Source organism: Sinocyclocheilus grahami, unplaced genomic scaffold (genome assembly GCF_001515645.1).
Source record: "Sinocyclocheilus grahami isolate Dianchi unplaced genomic scaffold, SAMN03320097.WGS_v1.1 scaffold62.1, whole genome shotgun sequence".
Classification (NCBI taxonomy): Eukaryota; Metazoa; Chordata; class Actinopteri; order Cypriniformes; family Cyprinidae; genus Sinocyclocheilus; species Sinocyclocheilus grahami.
This window is the reverse complement of record NW_015505241.1, coordinates 657,985-677,897: the sequence shown is the minus strand read 5'-3', so window position 1 is coordinate 677,897 and position 19,913 is coordinate 657,985. Positions and strand designations below refer to the sequence as shown.

The following is a 19,913-nucleotide window of genomic DNA, read 5'->3' as shown; positions in this document are numbered from 1 at the left end:
GCTAGTGGCATCAACGGAACTACAGGCGTACCCGCAGTGGGGCAGCGCAGAAAAATGCAGGAACCCGGCCCGGGCGTCTCGTAGCCGGTCCGAGAAAGCATAGCCATTATTTCTGGATCCGATTCAGGCATTGCTACAATCCCGGAGGAGAGCAGCGCAGCTGAATCCTCCTCTCCAGAAAGCTCTGGCTCACCCTCCGATGCGGCAATCGACATCCGATCGTCGGGGGGAGCCTCGGAAGAAACAGGTGGTACCCCCCGGGAGGATCCAGCCTGCTCTTTCAAGGGCTCCACTGGCTTCGAAGTGCCGGGCTGGCTGGGGCATCCCCTTCCTTGTTGGAGGGGAATTCCTCACCATGACCGTAAGACCATTAGTTTAGTGGCTAATTCTCACTAACTAGTTGCTTTTAGCATGCATATTACTAGCATGTTGGCTGTTTATTAGCATTTATAAAACACATATTAATGCCTTATTCTGCCTGGTCCTATTTTAGATCCCTTAACTCTACCCCATACCTAAACTTCACAACTACCTTACTAACTATTAATAAGCAGCAGATTAGGAGTTTATTGTGGCATTTGTAGTTAATAGCGGGAATTGGTCCCCACACTAAAGTGTGACCAAAAATACAATACTGCTGTGTTATATTCATTATTATGAATGATGCTTTTGATGCAAAGCATTACTATTATTATCATCACACATGCTGCCTCTTCTTCAGTACAAATTATGGCATCTACCTTGTCCTGCAGCATTTGTTATACATTGAATGGAATACTGATACGACTTTTTTAAGCAATCAGGCGTACAGTGTTCACCTGGGTGGCAACTTCCCAGACTAAAAAAATGCTGGGTTGTTTCAACCCAATGTTGGGTCAAATATGGACTAACCCAACTGTTGGGTTAAAAAGCTCATTTAAAAATGTAACCAAAATTTAACCCAACAGTTGGGTTAGTTCATATTTGACCCAACATTGGGTTGAAACAACCCAGCATTTTTTAGAGTGTACAACTGCCTAGGAACACCTTAGAAACAGGGTGTTAGTCATGGTAAGCACCACAATGTTCATGTACATGTCTATATTATCAGTATTATATTGCAATTATATAATATTCAATTTATTTAGTTCCAAATATAGTTACTGTAAATAATTCAGATGAAGTGGACTAAGACACTAAAGTGGACCACAGAGATCTGAGTCCACAGGGTTCACTTATGGGTCAGATAAATAAGGTTTAAGTTTGGTACTTTAGAAGAGTTCTTTGCCCCCACCCCCCTCTGTAGTGTGACCATCTATAAAGACAAACCTCTGTTCTTCCTCTGTTCTGTTTGTTAGAACATGAAAGGCACTGCTTGCAAGTTTTTTTGCACACCATACCAAACATGAGCGCTGCTGTTTCAGCGTGATTTCATGCTTTCATTCTGCTAGCTTTCATATACAAGAAGCAGCAAAATGAGATTCAAATCATAGCTCAAATAATTGTTTTAATAATTAAGAACAATATGAATTTTGGACCAAATTAAAGCACCAGAAAATTGTATTACAACAAAGCGCAACGTTTCAATTTAGCTCTTCATCAGGCACAATTCCTGCTCTTGGTTGTAATAAAATAATTTCAGTGTGCAGACATCTACCTTTTTGTTTAAAACATTCAATAGTAATAAATGTAATATAATATAAATATAATATTGATTTAACTTTAAATAAGAGAAACGCTTTTAAATAAAATACTTATCTAATATTAATAAAGCCAGCAATTCACCACACAAAACACATTGTGAATGGCACAAATATTGATTATGCCTGTTTTTAATGCAGCCAGAGCCACATTACTTTCTTGTCCCCCGTGATTTGTTTTTGTGCATATGGTTTTCCAATGATGTCCATTTGACAGAAATTATTTTCCATTTGCACCAAAATATTATAGAATTTGAGGTAACACTTTAGTTTAGGGACCAATTCTCACTATTAACTTGTTTATTAGCATGTACTGTGTATCACTAGCGTATTGGCTATTTATTAGTACTTATACAGCACATATTAATACCTTATTCAGCATGACCATGTTTTAGATCCCTTAATCCTACCCCATACCTAAAATTACCAACTACCTTATTATTAATAAGCAGCAAATTATTAGTTCATTGAGGCAAAAGTTGTAGAAATAGTCCATAGTCCAAATTAAAGTGAGAGCTAATTTGATTGGGCGCACATCTCATATTTTGGTATTGTATCTACTGTATATGCTTTGTTATAATTATTGTACTCAGCAGTGTTTCCTCTGATGTCCTGAACAGACCTGTAACCTATTTTTGACTTGCGATTCACCAGTTTAAATCACTGTTATAAAATTCATTGTGAACTTAATGGAATATTTTGGTGAACACAACAAGTGCATGCCATGCATCTGAAAGAACAAACACTGAGTTGTACTCTAGAGAGAGCACATTTGTTCAACCAAACCACTGACACGGCGAGGAATGACCAAATCTGTCAGAACAACTACAGCTCTCTCTGTTTACAGGAATGATGGTACAAGGTCCTGTGTAGAAAAATGAAGATCAGCAGAACTCGCAAACCGTCTTCGCATTTGTTTTTTACTGCCATTAATTAGAAATACTGAGAATATTTACTACATGTAGATATAAAACAGTTGATTGTATCTAGATAAGTTCCAACATATTGGCATGTCCCAAAAATGTACAGAGTTATTTCAAAATAATCTCAACCTACAAACCTGAGACACTAGAAATAAATACAGCAGGAACGTTGTCAAAGCTTTGCTACATAGTAGCAATTATGGCTTCAATGTGTGCATTGGAGCCGGTACAACCTTCAAGTCAAGACAAAACCAAGTATACCTTGCACAAAATAAATCTCAGTACAGTGTAGAACCTTATAATACACAATGCAATATCTGCCAAATGTGGCTTATCAGTATGCACAAGTACAGCAGCTAGGAAAAATGTTTAACATTTATCATATGATGTCAAAGTCAAATAGAGACATCCAGGTGCTTAAGCTTGTCATCATTTGTTAATGCAGTCCTCCCTCAGTCTCGATGGTACCATCATAACGTGCTACCAGGCAACATATTGGTGATGGTCCAGTTCTGCCCAGTGCATTTCTGGAGCGTCAGCTGATATCCAAACTCATTGTCATTGTTCTCCAGGAGTTCAAGGCATCGCTTTGACTTTGTATTCTGGATGGAGCCTCCCTGAAGAAAGGAGAAAGAAAATAGATATATTTCATTACAGAATCCCACAACTGTGCCCAGGCATGTTCCTGTATAGATGGAGCTGTCAGGGCTTCATCCATCTTCCCACAAACTCCCTTTCAATGTGGGTAACCTTTCACACGTTCAGAAAAATCTCATCTGGCATCACAGCCTGATCTCCTAAGGAAATGTAGTTCTTCATACATAACATACACATACATTTTGTATCTTTGGATAGAAACGGAAATATAGCACTTAAACGAATAGTTCACCCAAAAATGAAAATTAGCTGAAAATGTACTCATCCTCAGTACATTCAAGATGTAGAGGAGTTTGTTTCTTTGGAGAAATTTAGCATTACGTCACTTGCTCACCAATGGATCCTCTATAGCGAATGGGTGCCGTCAGAATGAGAGTCCAAACAGTTAAAAAAAACATCACAATGATTCACAAGTAATTCACACAACTCCAATCCATCAATTAATACCTTGTGATGCAAAAAGCTGTGTGTTTGTAAGAAACGATTATTTCATTAAAGGGGTCATATGCTGCTTTTTTAAAGATCATTATTTTGTGTATTTGGTGTAACAGAATATGTTGACATGCTTTAATATTCAAAAAACACATTATTTTTCAAATACTGTACATTATTGTAAGTTCCCTATGCCCCGCCTCTCTCAAACGCTTCGTTTTCTACAAAGTCCCTCCTTCCGACAAGCGCAGTCTGCTCTGATTGGCCAGCTGACCCAGTGCATTGTGATTGGCCGAACACCACATGCACTCGTCGGAAATGTAACGCCCCTTACCATAATCGCGAGCTTCATCTTTCAAAATAAATGTAAAGACAGAGCCTGAAAGGGGAACAGATTCTCGTGACAGTACACAAGCCACGGTTAAGACAGCTGACTCCACTGTGATGTGTCTCGCTCGCTCGCTCTCTCTCTCTCTCTCTCTCTCGCTCGCTCGCACACACACACACACATGCACAAACACACACACGAAGCGCAAAACTACGCATTTGAACAGTCAATAGCAAATACTTAAACTATTAACAAAAAGTAGCTGTTTCAGAAGCGCCAGATTGTCATAGCAAAGTCAGAATTACCTCCTCTCCTAGGTTCACGAAACGGTCGTCCATAAAATGCATTGCTGTTCTGTTGTAAGTCATCTTAAAGATTCCTAAATGCATCTACTTTCGGAAGGCCAAATAAAGTGCTTTTGCTTTCGCCTAGAAACACACAGCGTCTCCCTGACATGCTGCTTCAACACTAACTGCGGTTACTGAAACCACGCCTTCTTTCTTTGCGTGCACATTTGGGCAGCATTATGCAAATATTTCCACATAGTGAGGTAGATATGTGGGGGCGTGTTAGAACGAGCCGTTTTAGGGGGGTGTGGCAGAGTCTTAACTTTGATAAAGAATATCTCTTTGGTTTTGAGACTTTAGTCTTTGCAACTTCAGGGATCTTATCTATGCACAATCAGCTTGTAACACTCCAAAGAGAAAGGAAAACTTGAAATCGCATCATATGACCCCTTTAAGGCATTTTAACTTCAAACCGTTGCTTCTGGCCAAAATGCTAGATTATAATCCCCGTTTTTTTCACCAACATATTTGTTTAGAACCAGTTTGGACTGGTTTCAAGGTATGTTTACACAACAACAATGTACTAAAAATGTAAAAAAAGTTTTTTTTAAATGTTTCTCATGCAGACAACAATGTTGTCAAAACAACACTTGAGGACTCATATTTCAGCCAGACGCAATAGTTAAAAACATCTTAATGATGAATTTATTACAAACACACTGCCGTTTTGCTTCACTGGAGTGGTGTGGATTACTTGTGGATTATTTTTATCAGCTGTTTGAACACTTACTCTGACGGCACCCATTCACTGCAGAGGATCCATTGGTGAACAACTGATGTAATGCTAAATTTCTCCAAATCTGTTCTGATGAAGAAAAAAAACTCATCTATATCTTGAATGGCCCAAGGATGAGTAAATGTTCAGCAGATTTTCATTTTTGGATGAACTATTCCTTTAAAAGTTACAATTATTTACAGATCTTAAGAAATCTTTACAAATCCTTTATATTTTAACCCCCGGTTTCACAGACAAGGCTTAAGCTAGTCCCAGACTAAAATGCATGTTTGAGCTGTATCAGCTGAAAATATCTTGCTCTGACATATCTTTATTCTGTGTCAGCCGCGCTGCATGGATGCGCTGTTTTCGTTCAAATCAAAGCGTAAATACACGTAGAAAACATTACACAATACACAAGCCTCATTTGTGAAACCCGGGCCTAAATGTATTTCTAGGCATGTTTTAACAATCATGTAGATATTTTTGAGCCCTTAACCTCAAACCTACCTTAAACCTAACCATATCTCAACTACACAAAAACAGATAAATGTACAGTGGCAGCAAGTTTAATTACAGATTTTAAAGTGAAATTAAAATTGTAAATTGCTGAAAATTGTCCCCAGAGCTCGTACATCAAAAAATACAAAAATATTTTAATGCCACAGTGTCAAAAGTTGGCATTTCACAGTTGGCCAAAAGACATGCAAGAGCCAATGCATTTGGCGCCTTTGACCTCAAACCTGTGGTGTAAGGCTTCAGGTAGCAAATTTTAAATGTTTAACTAATGCAACACTTCATTTGAATTTGATTTTGGATTTGAATGAATGTGATCACGTTGAACATATTTGTCATTAAATAAATTCAATAAAATCAGCCTATTAATTCCATCAATTCTATGAACTTGAAATTTGCACATCTCTAAAGATGTAAATTAGTAATATGCTTTTTAGACGCTGTTGACACTGTACACTAATTATGCAAATTTTAGTATTCATGTCATCATACAAAAAAAGACATGTTTAGCATTGACTGGTAATTCAAGCTTGAATGTTATCCAATACATGTATCAGAGACATGATTAACGGCATTCATTTTCTAATGCACAATTTTTTTAATAATTATATTTATAGAATAGATATATTTTGAAATTAAAAAAGTAAAAATAATTGTAAAAATTACATTACACTGATAATTAAAAATGATGTTGTTTTGGAAGTAATAATAATAATAATAATAATCTTCAGATTTTGGGATGAAATACCACACAATCATAACCTTGAAATATTTTTGGAGGCCCATAAAGAAAATAACATGGGAAAGGTGGAGAGTTTGGGTCAAAACATTCAAAACTTTAGAGACATCAGGCACATAAAATTCATCTTCATCTTTCATCTTCCCTCTGAAAGGGGCTTGATAGAGTCACAGCTGGTGTATCTGCGAGGGAACAGCAGCACTGCAGGCTTAGACATGAGAGAGCAGGCTAAGAGCTAGAGGGAAGCATCCACACTGATCTCAAGCCGGGGAGGATGGGACTGCAGGACTGAGATAGGGTGGCTGAGTTTTTCACTGCCAGCATTCTATTTAGCCCGCTTTTCACAGAAGAGAACGCCTGTGGCCTTAAGACCCTGGTTTATTTGGTCTTAGTACCGCAGACTCCTTCTCGCTCTTTGAAAGGTGCTCAAGGAGTCCCACACAGCTGTGGTCAGGAGGTCTTCAGATAGAGGTTTTACATTCTCTAACAGATTCTTTATGAAGGGTTTATCTGAAGCCTATCATGTGCACTGGGCAGCCTCCAAGTTTACGAGAACAGCAGTACATACAGCTACAAGCATTATGGTTTAACAGGTCAATAGTGTCCGTGCTGCAGATACAGCTGGATCAGGGCATTTCTAGTGTTGACTTCCTAGAAGAGTGTAAACACTGTGACGCTCCAACCAGTGTTATATTAGTATCATTGATACTACTACAGTTATTGTTAATATTTTAAATTAGAGTTATTTTCATTTTTTGATAATCTGTATAGATTTTATGAAAAGTTATTAGTTTTACAATTTAGTTGTAGTTTATTTAGTTTAATTTAAATTAAACTAAATGACAATAAGAAATGTACTACTACGGTACTACTGTCTGCCATGCTGTATATGCGGCAGTACACAATTTAAAGAGTTCATTTGAACAGGCATGTAAGTAAAAACATTACTAGAGAGTCTTTTTGTGTGCAGCAGCCTTTCCGCTGTGCCCTGTGTAGTAAATGCTGTGTAGAATTCATGACTTATATGGTACTGAGTGTTTCATTTTGTAATGAGATATTGCGTGTCTGTTTGCATTGCAGTTTATCAGGAGAAAGGGACTGAAAAGATTTAGAAAATCAGCAGCTCAAACATTCTTTTTAACATCATAATATCTTTTAAATAACAATGTATTGTTTCAGTTCCATTCTTTGCTCATCTGACCACTTCTGGAACAGGTGTAATGGTTAGTTTATAGAACCAATTTGCGATGACGAATGCAATGCATTCATCAACATAACGGCATTTGCATTTGGTTCTCATTAATAATATAAATCCTTTAAATGTGATTTTAACATTGAATTATGTGTTTTATTATACTGTCCTTCAGTCAGAGTTGGACATTTTAAGATACGGGGGCAAAAAGCTCCTGCATGAGTTTGTTTTTTATTTATAACATGATAGTTCAGCAGTATGACATGAGCAGAGTGCAGTTCTTCGTAATATCAGCACAATTGCAAATGTAATTGATTGTATACAGCAGTTCATTAAACAAAATGTTGATATTAAATGACATTTTAGACACAACATTGTCAATAATGATGGTTTCGCTATATTTCGCCAATGAAAATTGTTCTAAACAAAGCAGAACTGTAGCGCTTCTCTGAGCAACAAGCAGTGGTGGTTTGTTTAATTTCTGAATGAATCTGTTTTTTTAACAAAGCATGCGAATCACTGATTTACTGAGACATTCTTAAAAAACAGTAAATTGCTTTATTCTAACTAAATAAATCAGCTATTTTGAACTAATTGTTTGAATAAATGATTCAGTGACTCATTAAGACTTGCTGCCACCTACTGGCGGTTTTAGGAAAAACTGGTCTGTAAATATGAAAATTCGGTTCATTTTGTAATTTAAATTATTAATTAACACAATAACATATGGAATCATGATACTTCAGCCAGTACAGTATCGTAAGATATATTTATGGTATCATGGCAACCCTACTGGACAGAGTTAGCCATCTATGAAATTTATTTTCCCCAAAATTCAGTGATTTCCATTTTTTTCTGGATTCTCTGTTTTATGATTTAATACAAATGTATCTTTAAAAACGGTGTCTAATTAAATTAATTAATAAAACTTTAACAATTTAATCAATCTTTTAAAATGTAATGAGCTGTATAAATTGAAACTTTGATTAAAAAATATACTGGTTGTATGATATTCCTTAAAACTAAAATTATCATTACTTAGAGAAGTACAATTCTAGCCCACAATAGTATTTTAGCAGGTTGTTGTAAAGATCTTTGGGATTCAGTGTGTATTTGACTGTGGTGTTTCTCAAATGAAATGATGAAAAGCTTCTAAAGTGACCCTCAGAGCAGCTCTGGAGATGAAGTTCATGTGTAATGCACTGTGAGCATCACACGTGTGTTTGAGTTTGAGTATCAGATGAAAATGTGCCATTAATTCACACAGAGACAGAAAATACAGATTTATTAGGCACATGCACTGACTGGGTGTTGTAGTGTTTATTTCCACTGTGATAGACTGATTGACCTGTCAAGTAATATAGATTGCTTATCTTTATTGACATAAATTTTATCACGATCTCGAGAAAGAGAACAAAATATGAGTTGTCATTCCTCCACTATGACCTCCACCACCAAACTCTTTGAGATGAGATTTTATGTGGAATATCATTTGAAGATGATATACAGGTATTATTAATCATATTATTAATTATTATTATTACTATTAATGAAAGTTAATCAAATAACTGCTAAATTCAGTGTCTAATTGAAATACTGAAAGTGGTTTTCTCACCATTTCTTCCTTTAAAGATAACAATTCCTCCTGCCTTCTTACTTTTGTCCTATTATATTATTGTTTTAAAACACAATGAACACCTGTAAGGCAAAGATTAAATCAGGCAAAAAAACCCTGGCAATGTCATGCCCATGGACTGCTTTGTGTTTGTTTTCCTCCCCCATGTGCTCCTTGTCCTAGTTTTCCCCCATGCGCTCCCCATTATCCAGTTTCACCCTTGTCTATGGTTTTCAGGTGTTTCTCATTGAGTTCCTTGTTTAGTTCCCTATTTAAGCCCTGTGTTTTCCTGAGTCCTTTGTCCAGTCTTATACACCAGCCTGATGCCCTATGTGTGTGTTTCCCTGGTTTGGTTTATTAAAGACTCTTCAGATATTTTCCCTCATCTCCGTGTGTCCTCACTCCAACACAATAGGCAAACTGTGACAGAAGACTGGACCTAACATACAGTAAGCAGCGCCCCTTTTCGGAATTCTGCGGACTCGCTGTTAAGACGGCGTTAGATGACGCCATGCTGAATTCTCTGTTCTGGATTGGGGCCAACTACCATCGCCCTGTCGATCTCCCAGACACCACTGGACTGAGCTGGAGGGAAGGGATCCTCCGGTGTCTGGAGAGCGTCCGGCCCTGATTCAGGACCGCTCCTGTCTCAGGCCCGCCGGCTGCTTTGCCGTCAAGTCCGCCGGCCGCTCCATTGTCAAGCCAGTTCACTCCCAAGCTCTCAGCTGACAGCAGCTGTCTCCTTCACCTCTGCTCAAAGGAGGAGAATGTGGAGAAAGAGACTGTTGGCTCCAGTCCCTGAGTCCTCTCCAGTGTCGGCTCCAGCCCCTGAGTCCGCTCCAGTGCCGGCTCCAGCCACGGAGTCAAGCCCAGAGAGAAACCCTGTTTCCAAGTCCAGCCCAGAGAGGGCTCTTGTTCCTAAGTTAAGCCCAAAGAAGGCTCCTGCTCAAGTTAAGCCCAGAAAGGGCTCCTGTTCCCAAGTCCAGCCAAGAGAGGGCCGCTTTTCCCACGTCTGGCCCAGGGAGGGCCACAGTTCCGGAGTCAAACCCAGGGAGGGCCGCTGTTCCCACATCTGGCCCACGGCGGGCATCAGAACCTGAAATTTTCCCCAAGGAATTTTTTTTTTGGGGGGCTATAGGGATCCGGCCGTAGAGGGGCCACGGAGGCCACTCCGCCATGGCTCCCTGAGTTCCCTGCTCCGCCATGGCCCCGAGTTCCCTGCTCCACCATGCCCCCCTGAGTTCCCTGCTCTGCCATGGCTCCCTAGTCTGCCTGCTCCACAATGGCCCCCCGAGTTCCCTGTTCCGCCATGACTCCCTAGTCTGCCTGCTCCACCAGGGCTCCCTGAACTGCCTGATCCGCCATGGGTCCTGGAGCGGGTACCGCCCTGGAGGCCGCCTGTCCTGTGTAAGCCTGTCCGTAGAGGCCTTCAGAGCGCCCCCCCACCCCCACCCACCCGGTGGAGTTGTTACAGCACGGGACGTGCCTTCCGGGAGGGGGGAGTAATGTTACGCCGATGGACTGTTTTGTGTTTGTCCCCATGTGCTCCCCATTATCCAGTTTATCCCTCGTCTATGGTTTTCAGGTTTTTCTCATTGAGTTCCTCGTTTACTTCAGTATTTAAGCCCTGTGTTTTCCTGAGTCTTTGGCCAGGATCATACGTCAGCCCGATGCCCTATGTGTGTGTTTCCTTGGTTTGGTTTGGTTTATTAAAGACTCTTCAAATATTCTCCCTCATCTTCGCATCTCCTCGCTCCGCGCTCCAACGCAATAGGCAAACCATGACAGGCATGCAATTTTAGTGTAACTCTTCTGACATGACAGTCTTTAAAGTCCCCATACTTTTGATTAAAAATTTGCAAAACTCAGAATAATTCATAAATCTTGGCAAGAAGCCTCGAACCGTAGTAAATAACCTGGCTCGCTGTCAGTTTATTAATACTGCTGACAGTTGTTGAGCAGCTGAAAGTTCTGAAAGTTATTGATTTCAAAGAATTATGCTCAACTTTGAGCTTGAATCATCAAACCTATTCAGGAACTGAGGGTTGTTTCATCATTAAGGGTTATTTCGACATCCGAAGGTTACTTCATTGTTTTTAAAAATGAAGCTCACCCATTTTTTTCTTAACAAATGCAACGAGAACAAAAACACCTCAATGACATGGAAAGAAAGACTCTTAGCCAAGGTTTTTCTTTGAAACTAATAGAATCAGAACAAAACAATTTAAAGTTTGTATTGTTTTTTTTTTCATAGTTTGTTCTCTGAAAAGAGTTCATTGCTTTATGCTAATTTCACCTTAATTTGTGATGTCCATGTGGTACTTGTCTTAGTATGTCTGCTAAAGCTGCCTAGGACACAAATGTTCCACTCAAAATGATGCATAAGAAGTGTGTTAAAGGTTACAGGTTTCCAAAGTCTTTAATGGGAAATCTAATGTGACGGTGTGCATCCAGCTGTGGGCATAGGGTAAATATGAAGGGCAATGCTAAATCAGCCTATCACATGAACTGTTGTGCATCACTGGCTGATGTCAACATGAAGGATCTCTCACATACTCATCAATTTACTATCAAGAATTGGTCAGTTGGCTATGAGAATGGCCTTGTTCTCTCACATCATGTCTAAGAAGTAAACCAACATGGGCATTTAATATTGATTCAGTCTATTTTAGTGATGATGTGTGCATGTGAGTGTGAGACTGAGATTAGACTGGAGCATTGCCTTCAGCCGTAGCTAATGTGAGATACATACATAAACACAAAAGGCAGTTAGGGAGGCAGCAGAGATATTTCATAATTGGAGAAAGAAGTTACAAATGGCAAGCGATAAAACAGAAACTAATTAATGAGAGTAACCGACACACATTTCAATGAGTAACATCATCATTTGTCCTATAAAGAGCAAAAATAACTCCAATAAACAGACGTTCACATACAAATAAGTATTATTAAAAGTAATATATCAGCCGTTTTATTTCTAGTCCCTCACCCCCATATGGTTATTAAATAAAACATTTTTAAAGTTATATTAAAACTGTAAAACACACTGACTCGTTTTAAAAGTGTAAACAGCTCATCTATATGCACACCAAATAGATAACACTAAAATGTAAAACCTAATTGTTTAAACAATTAAAATTATTTAATGTATGAGTACAATCAAATTTGAGTGTGCTTTTTCTACATTAAACTCAATTAATGATGAAGAAAATAGAAGACAAGCTTATTTCAAGAGTAGAAATGACAGAATTTACTGTAAATGGATGAAAATAAAGGTTTTATAACACAATGTTACAACAAATTGGTTTCACTTTTTTATGGCTCTTCTATAATTCTATGGTGCTTATTATTATCGTACTATTTATTTTCAGGTAGCATCAGTATTTTGATAAATATTTAGGTTGGGTAATGTTTAGAACTTCTATCAGTAATTATGAAATATGAATTGGTTTAATACAGATTCGTTTTTTTGTACAAACTTGCATGCTTTTTAAAATGTATTTTGCTTTTGCAAGGATGGGAACATTCTAGAAGTTTCTGGAACATTTTGCTTTCTGGAACATTCCAGAACATTGTGGGACTAGTCATAAAAGACAAAAATCATCCAGTCTAAACTTCTAGATGACTCAGTTTTGGTAACTGCTTATGTTAAAGTATTATGCATGTACCATGTATTTTTTTTGGTATGATTTTTATGCTTGAGTAATTACAGATTGTAGAATTATAGAAAAGTTTATGTGATGTTCGTATTCAGCATGTTAAATTTCATAAAGAAACATAAAAAATAAAAGCAAAACAAAACCTTTATAAATGGTGTATGATGACAAAATGTGTATTATAATATAATATACAATGTTTAAGCAACAAGAGACTGTGCAATATTATGAATATAGCAATGTCTAAAGGGGACCCCTTCAGCCGTGACTGTATTCCTTTCGCTGGAAGATGACGGCTGCGTCTGAAACCTGAGGCAGCTGCCTTGCTGCCTCACTGCCTTGTCAGTCAATGACTAAACAGACAGCATCTCTGTATGAAAGTACCTCTTAAGTAAACAGCTTTCAGACAGGCTTCCAAGGCACCATAACATCATGTCTAATGATCTTGAACAAATTCAAATGAGCTTTAGAGATAATGGAGCAAATATTTGTTGTCTACAATGCTTTTTTTTCTGGTAGATCCAGATTTGGATATACCTTGCTGCTTTCTTCCAGTGTCATTTTAGTATTATTATATTATTACAGTTTTCATAAATATGCTGAAGTAGATTTCATTTTATATTTTTGTCATTTTAAAATATTTACGTAAAATATTTCTATTTTTATTTCAATTTTAGTTGTTGTTTCGTTTCAGTTTTTATTTATTTCCACTATGCTATTTATTTATATTTTATTTCAGCTTTTGTTTCGTTAACATTTTTTTTTTTTTTTTTTACTGTTTTAGTGTTTTAACTGTTTTAGCAGTAATAACCCTGCTTCTTACCTCACTGAATAAAAATGATTAATTTAATTTACAAAAAAAAATTAACCCTTTAACTGTCACCCGTCCCCTCTGTGGGACGCCTAAGTTTACTTCACTATATTACAATTAAATCCTAATCTAATCATGACAAACTATATATCGTTGGAAAGGTCTAAGACTCCTAAATAGATATTTTACCAAGGTTTTAGTAAAAAACTTATTTAGGAAAAGTAATAGATTAATTTATGACAAGGGTGCACCTCAAAAATCTACATCATATCAGGAGTTCTGACCTTTGTCAAAAAAAGTCTTCTTCATTGCCTTTTTCTCAATCACATTTTAGAAATCATCAGAAATTATATATCAATTGAAAACTTTAAATCTCCAAATTCATCCTTTGAAACCCATTTTAAAATCAAACATTGCATTACCATGAAAATGGTACATCAATATCATGTTACAAAATGTTTTCGTTCATGAATTATAAAAATGTAAGTTTGGATCGTGCACTTGGATCGTGCGTCTGTGTTCAAAACTGTGAGTGACAGTTAAAGGGTTAAGGTAAGTGGTTGCAATCAATTTATTTTAGCTACATTTAAATAAACTAATTTAGTTGACTAACTTTCAACAAAATTAGTTTATTTAAATGTAGCTGAAATAAATTGATTGCAACCACTTACCTTAAACAAATTTAGCAAATTCAATTAATCTTTTTTTTTTCATGCAAAGGCAGCGTTTTTCAGTTTACATAATTAATAAAAAATGGACACAATAAATTGCCCTAGTTACTATTGAAATTGCATTTAGTTATGAAAATAGCATCTGTCCTATTATAAAATATGAAAGTCCTTTGTCTCTGGATCTCAGAAGAGTGTGCCACTTATTTTGTTTGGGAGGTTTTGAAAACATGACTTTAAGGGTATATTTAATCAGCTGATTTCCTTATCCAGCAACCAAAGAGCAAATCAAGCCTGTTTACCATTACCCTCATAGCTTATTTTCATTATATGAACATGCAAACTCACAGGATTTTGGGAAATAATAGAGTTTATGATGCATTTGAGCTTTACATTTGAAAGGAGCTGAGCAATGTATGACTCCATCTGACCTTTGTGGCTCTAATTAGAGATTCGGAAGATAACTAATGATCAAGTACTCCTTTTTACTTTTGTGTCTTATTTACAGTCTTCTCCCTTGTATTACAAATTGTTCTCACTCCCGAGGTAGCAAACACAGTATTAGGGCAAAGAGCTCTGAATGTCAAAATGTAGACATGCCCCTTAGCGTCTTTAGAGTCACGCAGGTTTGTTTTCAGTGAAAAACCTTTGCCTTTATTACACTGACGCAAAGGGCATCAAAACTAATTTTTAATTTTGGATTCAGCAATATTAATTAGTTTGCAGTGATTAATATTTTAATCTGTTGTCTTCTCAAGGAGCTCTGCTCTATTGAAGTGTTGTGTTTTGTTAGTGTTTTCTTTTTTAGTTGGATGACTAAAACATGAACTTTATCAACATCAACTTTCATCACGGCAGTCACTCTTAAACTTCAATCCACGCTCAAGGCACTACACTGTCCCTGACAGAACACGACACCCCAGTGGAGCAGAAGTACAAAAACATCAGCTTAAAACAGCAACCGTAAAGCCTCAATTAAAACAGAAACCGATATCCCAAAGTATCACTACTTTTTCAATTACATACAGCTTTATACTGTACAGCTAATCATTTTAATTTATAAGCAGGATATTGTGAAAAATTAAATGAATATGTCACCCAAGAAAATTAAATTAAACTCAACCTCAGGTCAGCCAAGATGTAGATGAGTTTGTTTCTTCATTAAAACAGATTTGAAGAAATACATCACTTGCTCTCAAATGAATCCTTTGCACTTGAATGGGTGCCGTCAGAATGAGAGTCCAAACAGCTGATAAAAACATCACAATAATCCACACCACTCCAGTCCATCAAGTGAAAAGCTGCATTTTTGTAAGAAACAAATCCATCATTGTGGCATTTTAACTTTATTGTCACTGCTGGCCAAAATACTAGTTCACAATCTATAATAATGCTACCTCCAGTCACATCAAAACAAATGTCATCACTGACATATTTGCTTTAGATTGTTTTTGCTTGTAAACAGTGCCTGATCTGTGGATATATAATTTCCTGATTCTGACGAGATGACCTTTTCAGTGGAGAACTCATATTTTAGCTGGAAGCAATGGTTTGAGGTTAAAAGCACCTTAATGATAAATTGTTTATTACAAAAACACATCTTTTTTTTTACTTCATAAGATGTTAATTGATAGACTGGAGTTGCGTGGATTAATTATTGTGATGTTTATATCAGCTGTTTGGACTCTCTTTCTGACGGCACCCATTCTGAGGATCCGTTGGTGAGCAAGTGATATAATGCTAAATTTCTCCAAATCTGTTTTGATAAAGAAACAAACTCATTTACATCTACGATGACCTGAGGGTGAATACATTTCCAGCAAAAAAATAAATAAATCGTGGATGAATTATTCATTTCATGAAAATATAAAAATTGAAAATATGAAAGTGTCAGTATTTAACACCTTGGGAGTAATATAGTTGTATATAGTCTGTGCAGCATGTGTGTATTACCTGAGTAAAACGCCAGTGGAGCTTCATGCGTTTAGCCACAGCATAGCTGCACTCAATGAGCCGTGGCCGGCCATTCACATCCACCAGGCACTTGTTGTCATCATCGTCAATGGTGGGGCTCAAGACGCCCACGAATAACTGCTGAGTGCTAGTGTAGTATACATTCTGCAATGACAGAGCAGACTCATGAATAAAACCAGGCTTCAGAGTAAGCTTGTGAAAGAGAGCAAGTCTGGCAGCACTTTACGTTTATAAGCTACTGAGGAAGATTACAAGGACAGGCAATTGAACCGTTCAATATAATAAATGTCTATATCTCATGTTATGAGACATCTCCATGCAGCCGACCATGAAAACACACAAGCTAAAGGTGTGATTTCAAATCAACTCAAGATGGAGGGCACATTTTAGTGCTTTCAAACATATTATGAAGCATTCTGGTGCACTCTGAAAGTAAAGGAAAAAAGGGTGGCACACAAAATAATAGTGCACATAAAGAATGGCTCAGATTAATAAGGGATAAATAAATAAATACAGTACATGCAAAAATATTAACTATTCTAACAAATGATTAACTATTATTATTATATATACCTTGCATATATGAGTCATCTTTATGAGCTCTACTATAGAACACTTTTTGTCAGATTTTATTTTCTTTAATAAGTGTACACAGCATTTTAATAATTCAGATTTTCTCACTTCACACACAATTTGCAAAGCATTTATTTGATATGTAATTTTTTTTTAAATATGTTTCACATCTGGCTGCTCTGAATAAGTTCATTAATTCTTGAATAAGGTTTGGGGATATGCAAATAAACCTATTCCACTCTTCAAGTGACCGGATGCCTTTTTTTTTTGCCATACTAGTATAATTCTCTTTGTTGACTAAGCAATATATTATTCATGGTATACAAGTGAGAGCTAGCATAATGCATTACACACACTCATACCGAACCTTAGTGCATTAACACTTTAGAACAGATGGTCAAATGTAGCCTCTACCAAAAGTGTCTATACTTTTGCAGAGAAAACACACATTTGTATTGTAGCATTGTATTGAAGGGGTCATATCATACATATTTATCAGTGTATTTATTCCTTGTGGTCCACTTATAACGTTAGTCCAGATCTATGCAGCCAAAAAAGTCATAATATGATTTTTTATGACCATCTTCCACCGTCTGTCTGACCCTTAGAATTAAACAGACTATTTTTGCAACTAGGCTCATTGTACATACGGGATTCTGCCTACAACTGTTTTACTGCCTCTGGTGTTAATTTTGGCTGAAAACTGCAAACATATACCTATACATACATTTCATTGTGGTTTTCAGTCAAAATGAACACTAAAGGCAGTAAAACAGCAACAACTTTTAACACAAATTATAATAACGGGGCAAATTATCAATAAATAAAGACTTATTTTTGCACAATTATTTGCACAATGCTATGCTATGTCCTCGAAACACTTTTACCATGCATGGTTTGTAAACTAATACATTTTGATGTTTGCATCACATAACCAGCTGTATATGTATGGCTCTTCTGTTATAGTAAACTTGCTCAGTAGCGTACCTGGTATAGCATTGCACTTGCGATGTGGAGAACTTGTGCACGAGTCCAGTGAAAGGCAAGGCAAGGCAAGGCAAGTTTATTTGTATAGCACATTTCATACACAATGGTAATTCAAAGTGCTTTACATAAAATAAAATAAAACACGAATAACTGCTGAGTGCTAGTGTAGTATACATTCTGCAATGACAGAGCAGACTCATGAATAAAACCAGGCTTCAGAGTAAGCTTGTGAAAGAGAGCAAGTCTGGCAGCACTTTACGTTTATAAGCTACTGAGGAAGATTACAAGGACAGGCAATTGAACCGTTCAATATAATAAATGTCTATATCTCATGTTATGAGACATCTCCATGCAGCCGACCATGAAAACACACAAGCTAAAGGTGTGATTTCAAATCAACTCAAGATGGAGGGCACATTTTAGTGCTTTCAAACATATTATGAAGCATTCTGGTGCACTCTGAAAGTAAAGGAAAAAAGGGTGGCACACAAAATAATAGTGCACATAAAGAATGGCTCAGATAAATAAGGGATAAATAAATAAATACAGTACATGCTAAAATATTAACTATTCTAACAAATGATTAACTATTATTATTATATATACCTTGCATATATGAGTCATCTTTATGAGCTCTACTATAGAACACTTTTTGTCAGATTTTATTTTCTTTAATAAGTGTACACAGCATTTTAATAATTCAGATTTTCTCACTTCACACACAATTTGCAAAGCATTTATTTGATATGTAATTTTTTTTAAATATGTTTCACATCTGGCTGCTCTGAATAAGTTCATTAATTCTTGAATAAGGTTTGGGGATATGCTAATAAACCTATTCCACTCTTCAAGTGACCGGATGCCTTTTTTTTTTGCCATACTAGTATAATTCTCTTTGTTGACTAAGCAATATATTATTCATGGTATACAAGTGAGAGCTAGCATAATGCATTACACACACTCATACCGAACCTTAGTGCATTAACACTTTAGAACAGATGGTCAAATGTAGCCTCTACCAAAAGTGTCTATACTTTTGCAGAGAAAACACACATTTGTATTGTAGCATTGTATTGAAGGGGTCATATCATACATATTTATCAGTGTATTTATTCCTTGTGGTCCACTTATAACGTTAGTCCAGATCTATGCAGCCAAAAAAGTCATAATATGATTTTTTATGACCATCTTCCACCGTCTGTCTGACCCTTAGAATTAAACAGACTATTTTTGCAACTAGGCTCATTGTACATACGGGATTCTGCCTACAACTGTTTTACTGCCTCTGGTGTTAATTTTGGCTGAAAACTGCAAACATATACCTATACATACATTTCATTGTGGTTTTCAGTCAAAATGAACACTAAAGGCAGTAAAACAGCAACAACTTTTAACACAAATTATAATAACGGGGCAAATTATCAATAAATAAAGACTTATTTTTGCACAATTATTTGCACAATGCTATGCTATGTCCTCGAAACACTTTTACCATGCATGGTTTGTAAACTAATACATTTTGATGTTTGCATCACATAACCAGCTGTATATGTATGGCTCTTCTGTTATAGTAAACTTGCTCAGTAGCGTACCTGGTATAGCATTGCACTTGCGATGTGGAGAACTTGTGCACGAGTCCAGTGAAAGGCAAGGCAAGGCAAGGCAAGGCAAGTTTATTTGTATAGCACATTTCATACACAATGGTAATTCAAAGTGCTTTACATAAAATAAAATAAAATAAAAACAATAATCACAACAATAAAACAAATAATTTAAAACTTTTGAAAATTATTTAAAAAAAAAAATTATTTAAGAGGTTTAAAATGAATTTAAGAAAACGATTATACATATAATATAGTGCAATCAGTTCGGACATCGCACAGTGCTCATTCAATAAATGCACAGCTAAACAGATGAGTTTTGAGTCTGCATTTAAATGTGACTAATGTTTTAGCACATCTGATCTCTTCTGGAAGCTGATTCCAACTGCGGGTGGCATAATAACTAAAAGCACATTCCCCTTGTTTTGTGTGAACCCTTGGTATTTCTAACTGACTCGATCCTAATGATCTGAGTGCTCTGTTAGGTTTATATTCAGTGA

General features: G+C 36.6%; 1 protein-coding gene across 1 annotated transcript in view; it reads right to left on the bottom strand.

Moving 5' to 3' along the window:
* Positions 1 to 2,537: 2,537 nt before the first annotated feature.
* LOC107584699 (polypeptide N-acetylgalactosaminyltransferase 18-like) overlaps positions 2,538 to 19,913 on the bottom strand; it is a 132,303-nt gene continuing 114,927 nt past the window's right edge. The window contains exons 10-11 of the mRNA XM_016271403.1: positions 16,232 to 16,396; positions 2,538 to 3,219 (exon numbers count right to left, since the gene is read on the bottom strand). Coding sequence (XP_016126889.1) covers positions 3,073 to 3,219; positions 16,232 to 16,396 — 312 coding nt within the window. The 3' untranslated portion in view covers positions 2,538 to 3,072. The remainder of the gene's footprint in view (positions 3,220 to 16,231; positions 16,397 to 19,913) is intronic.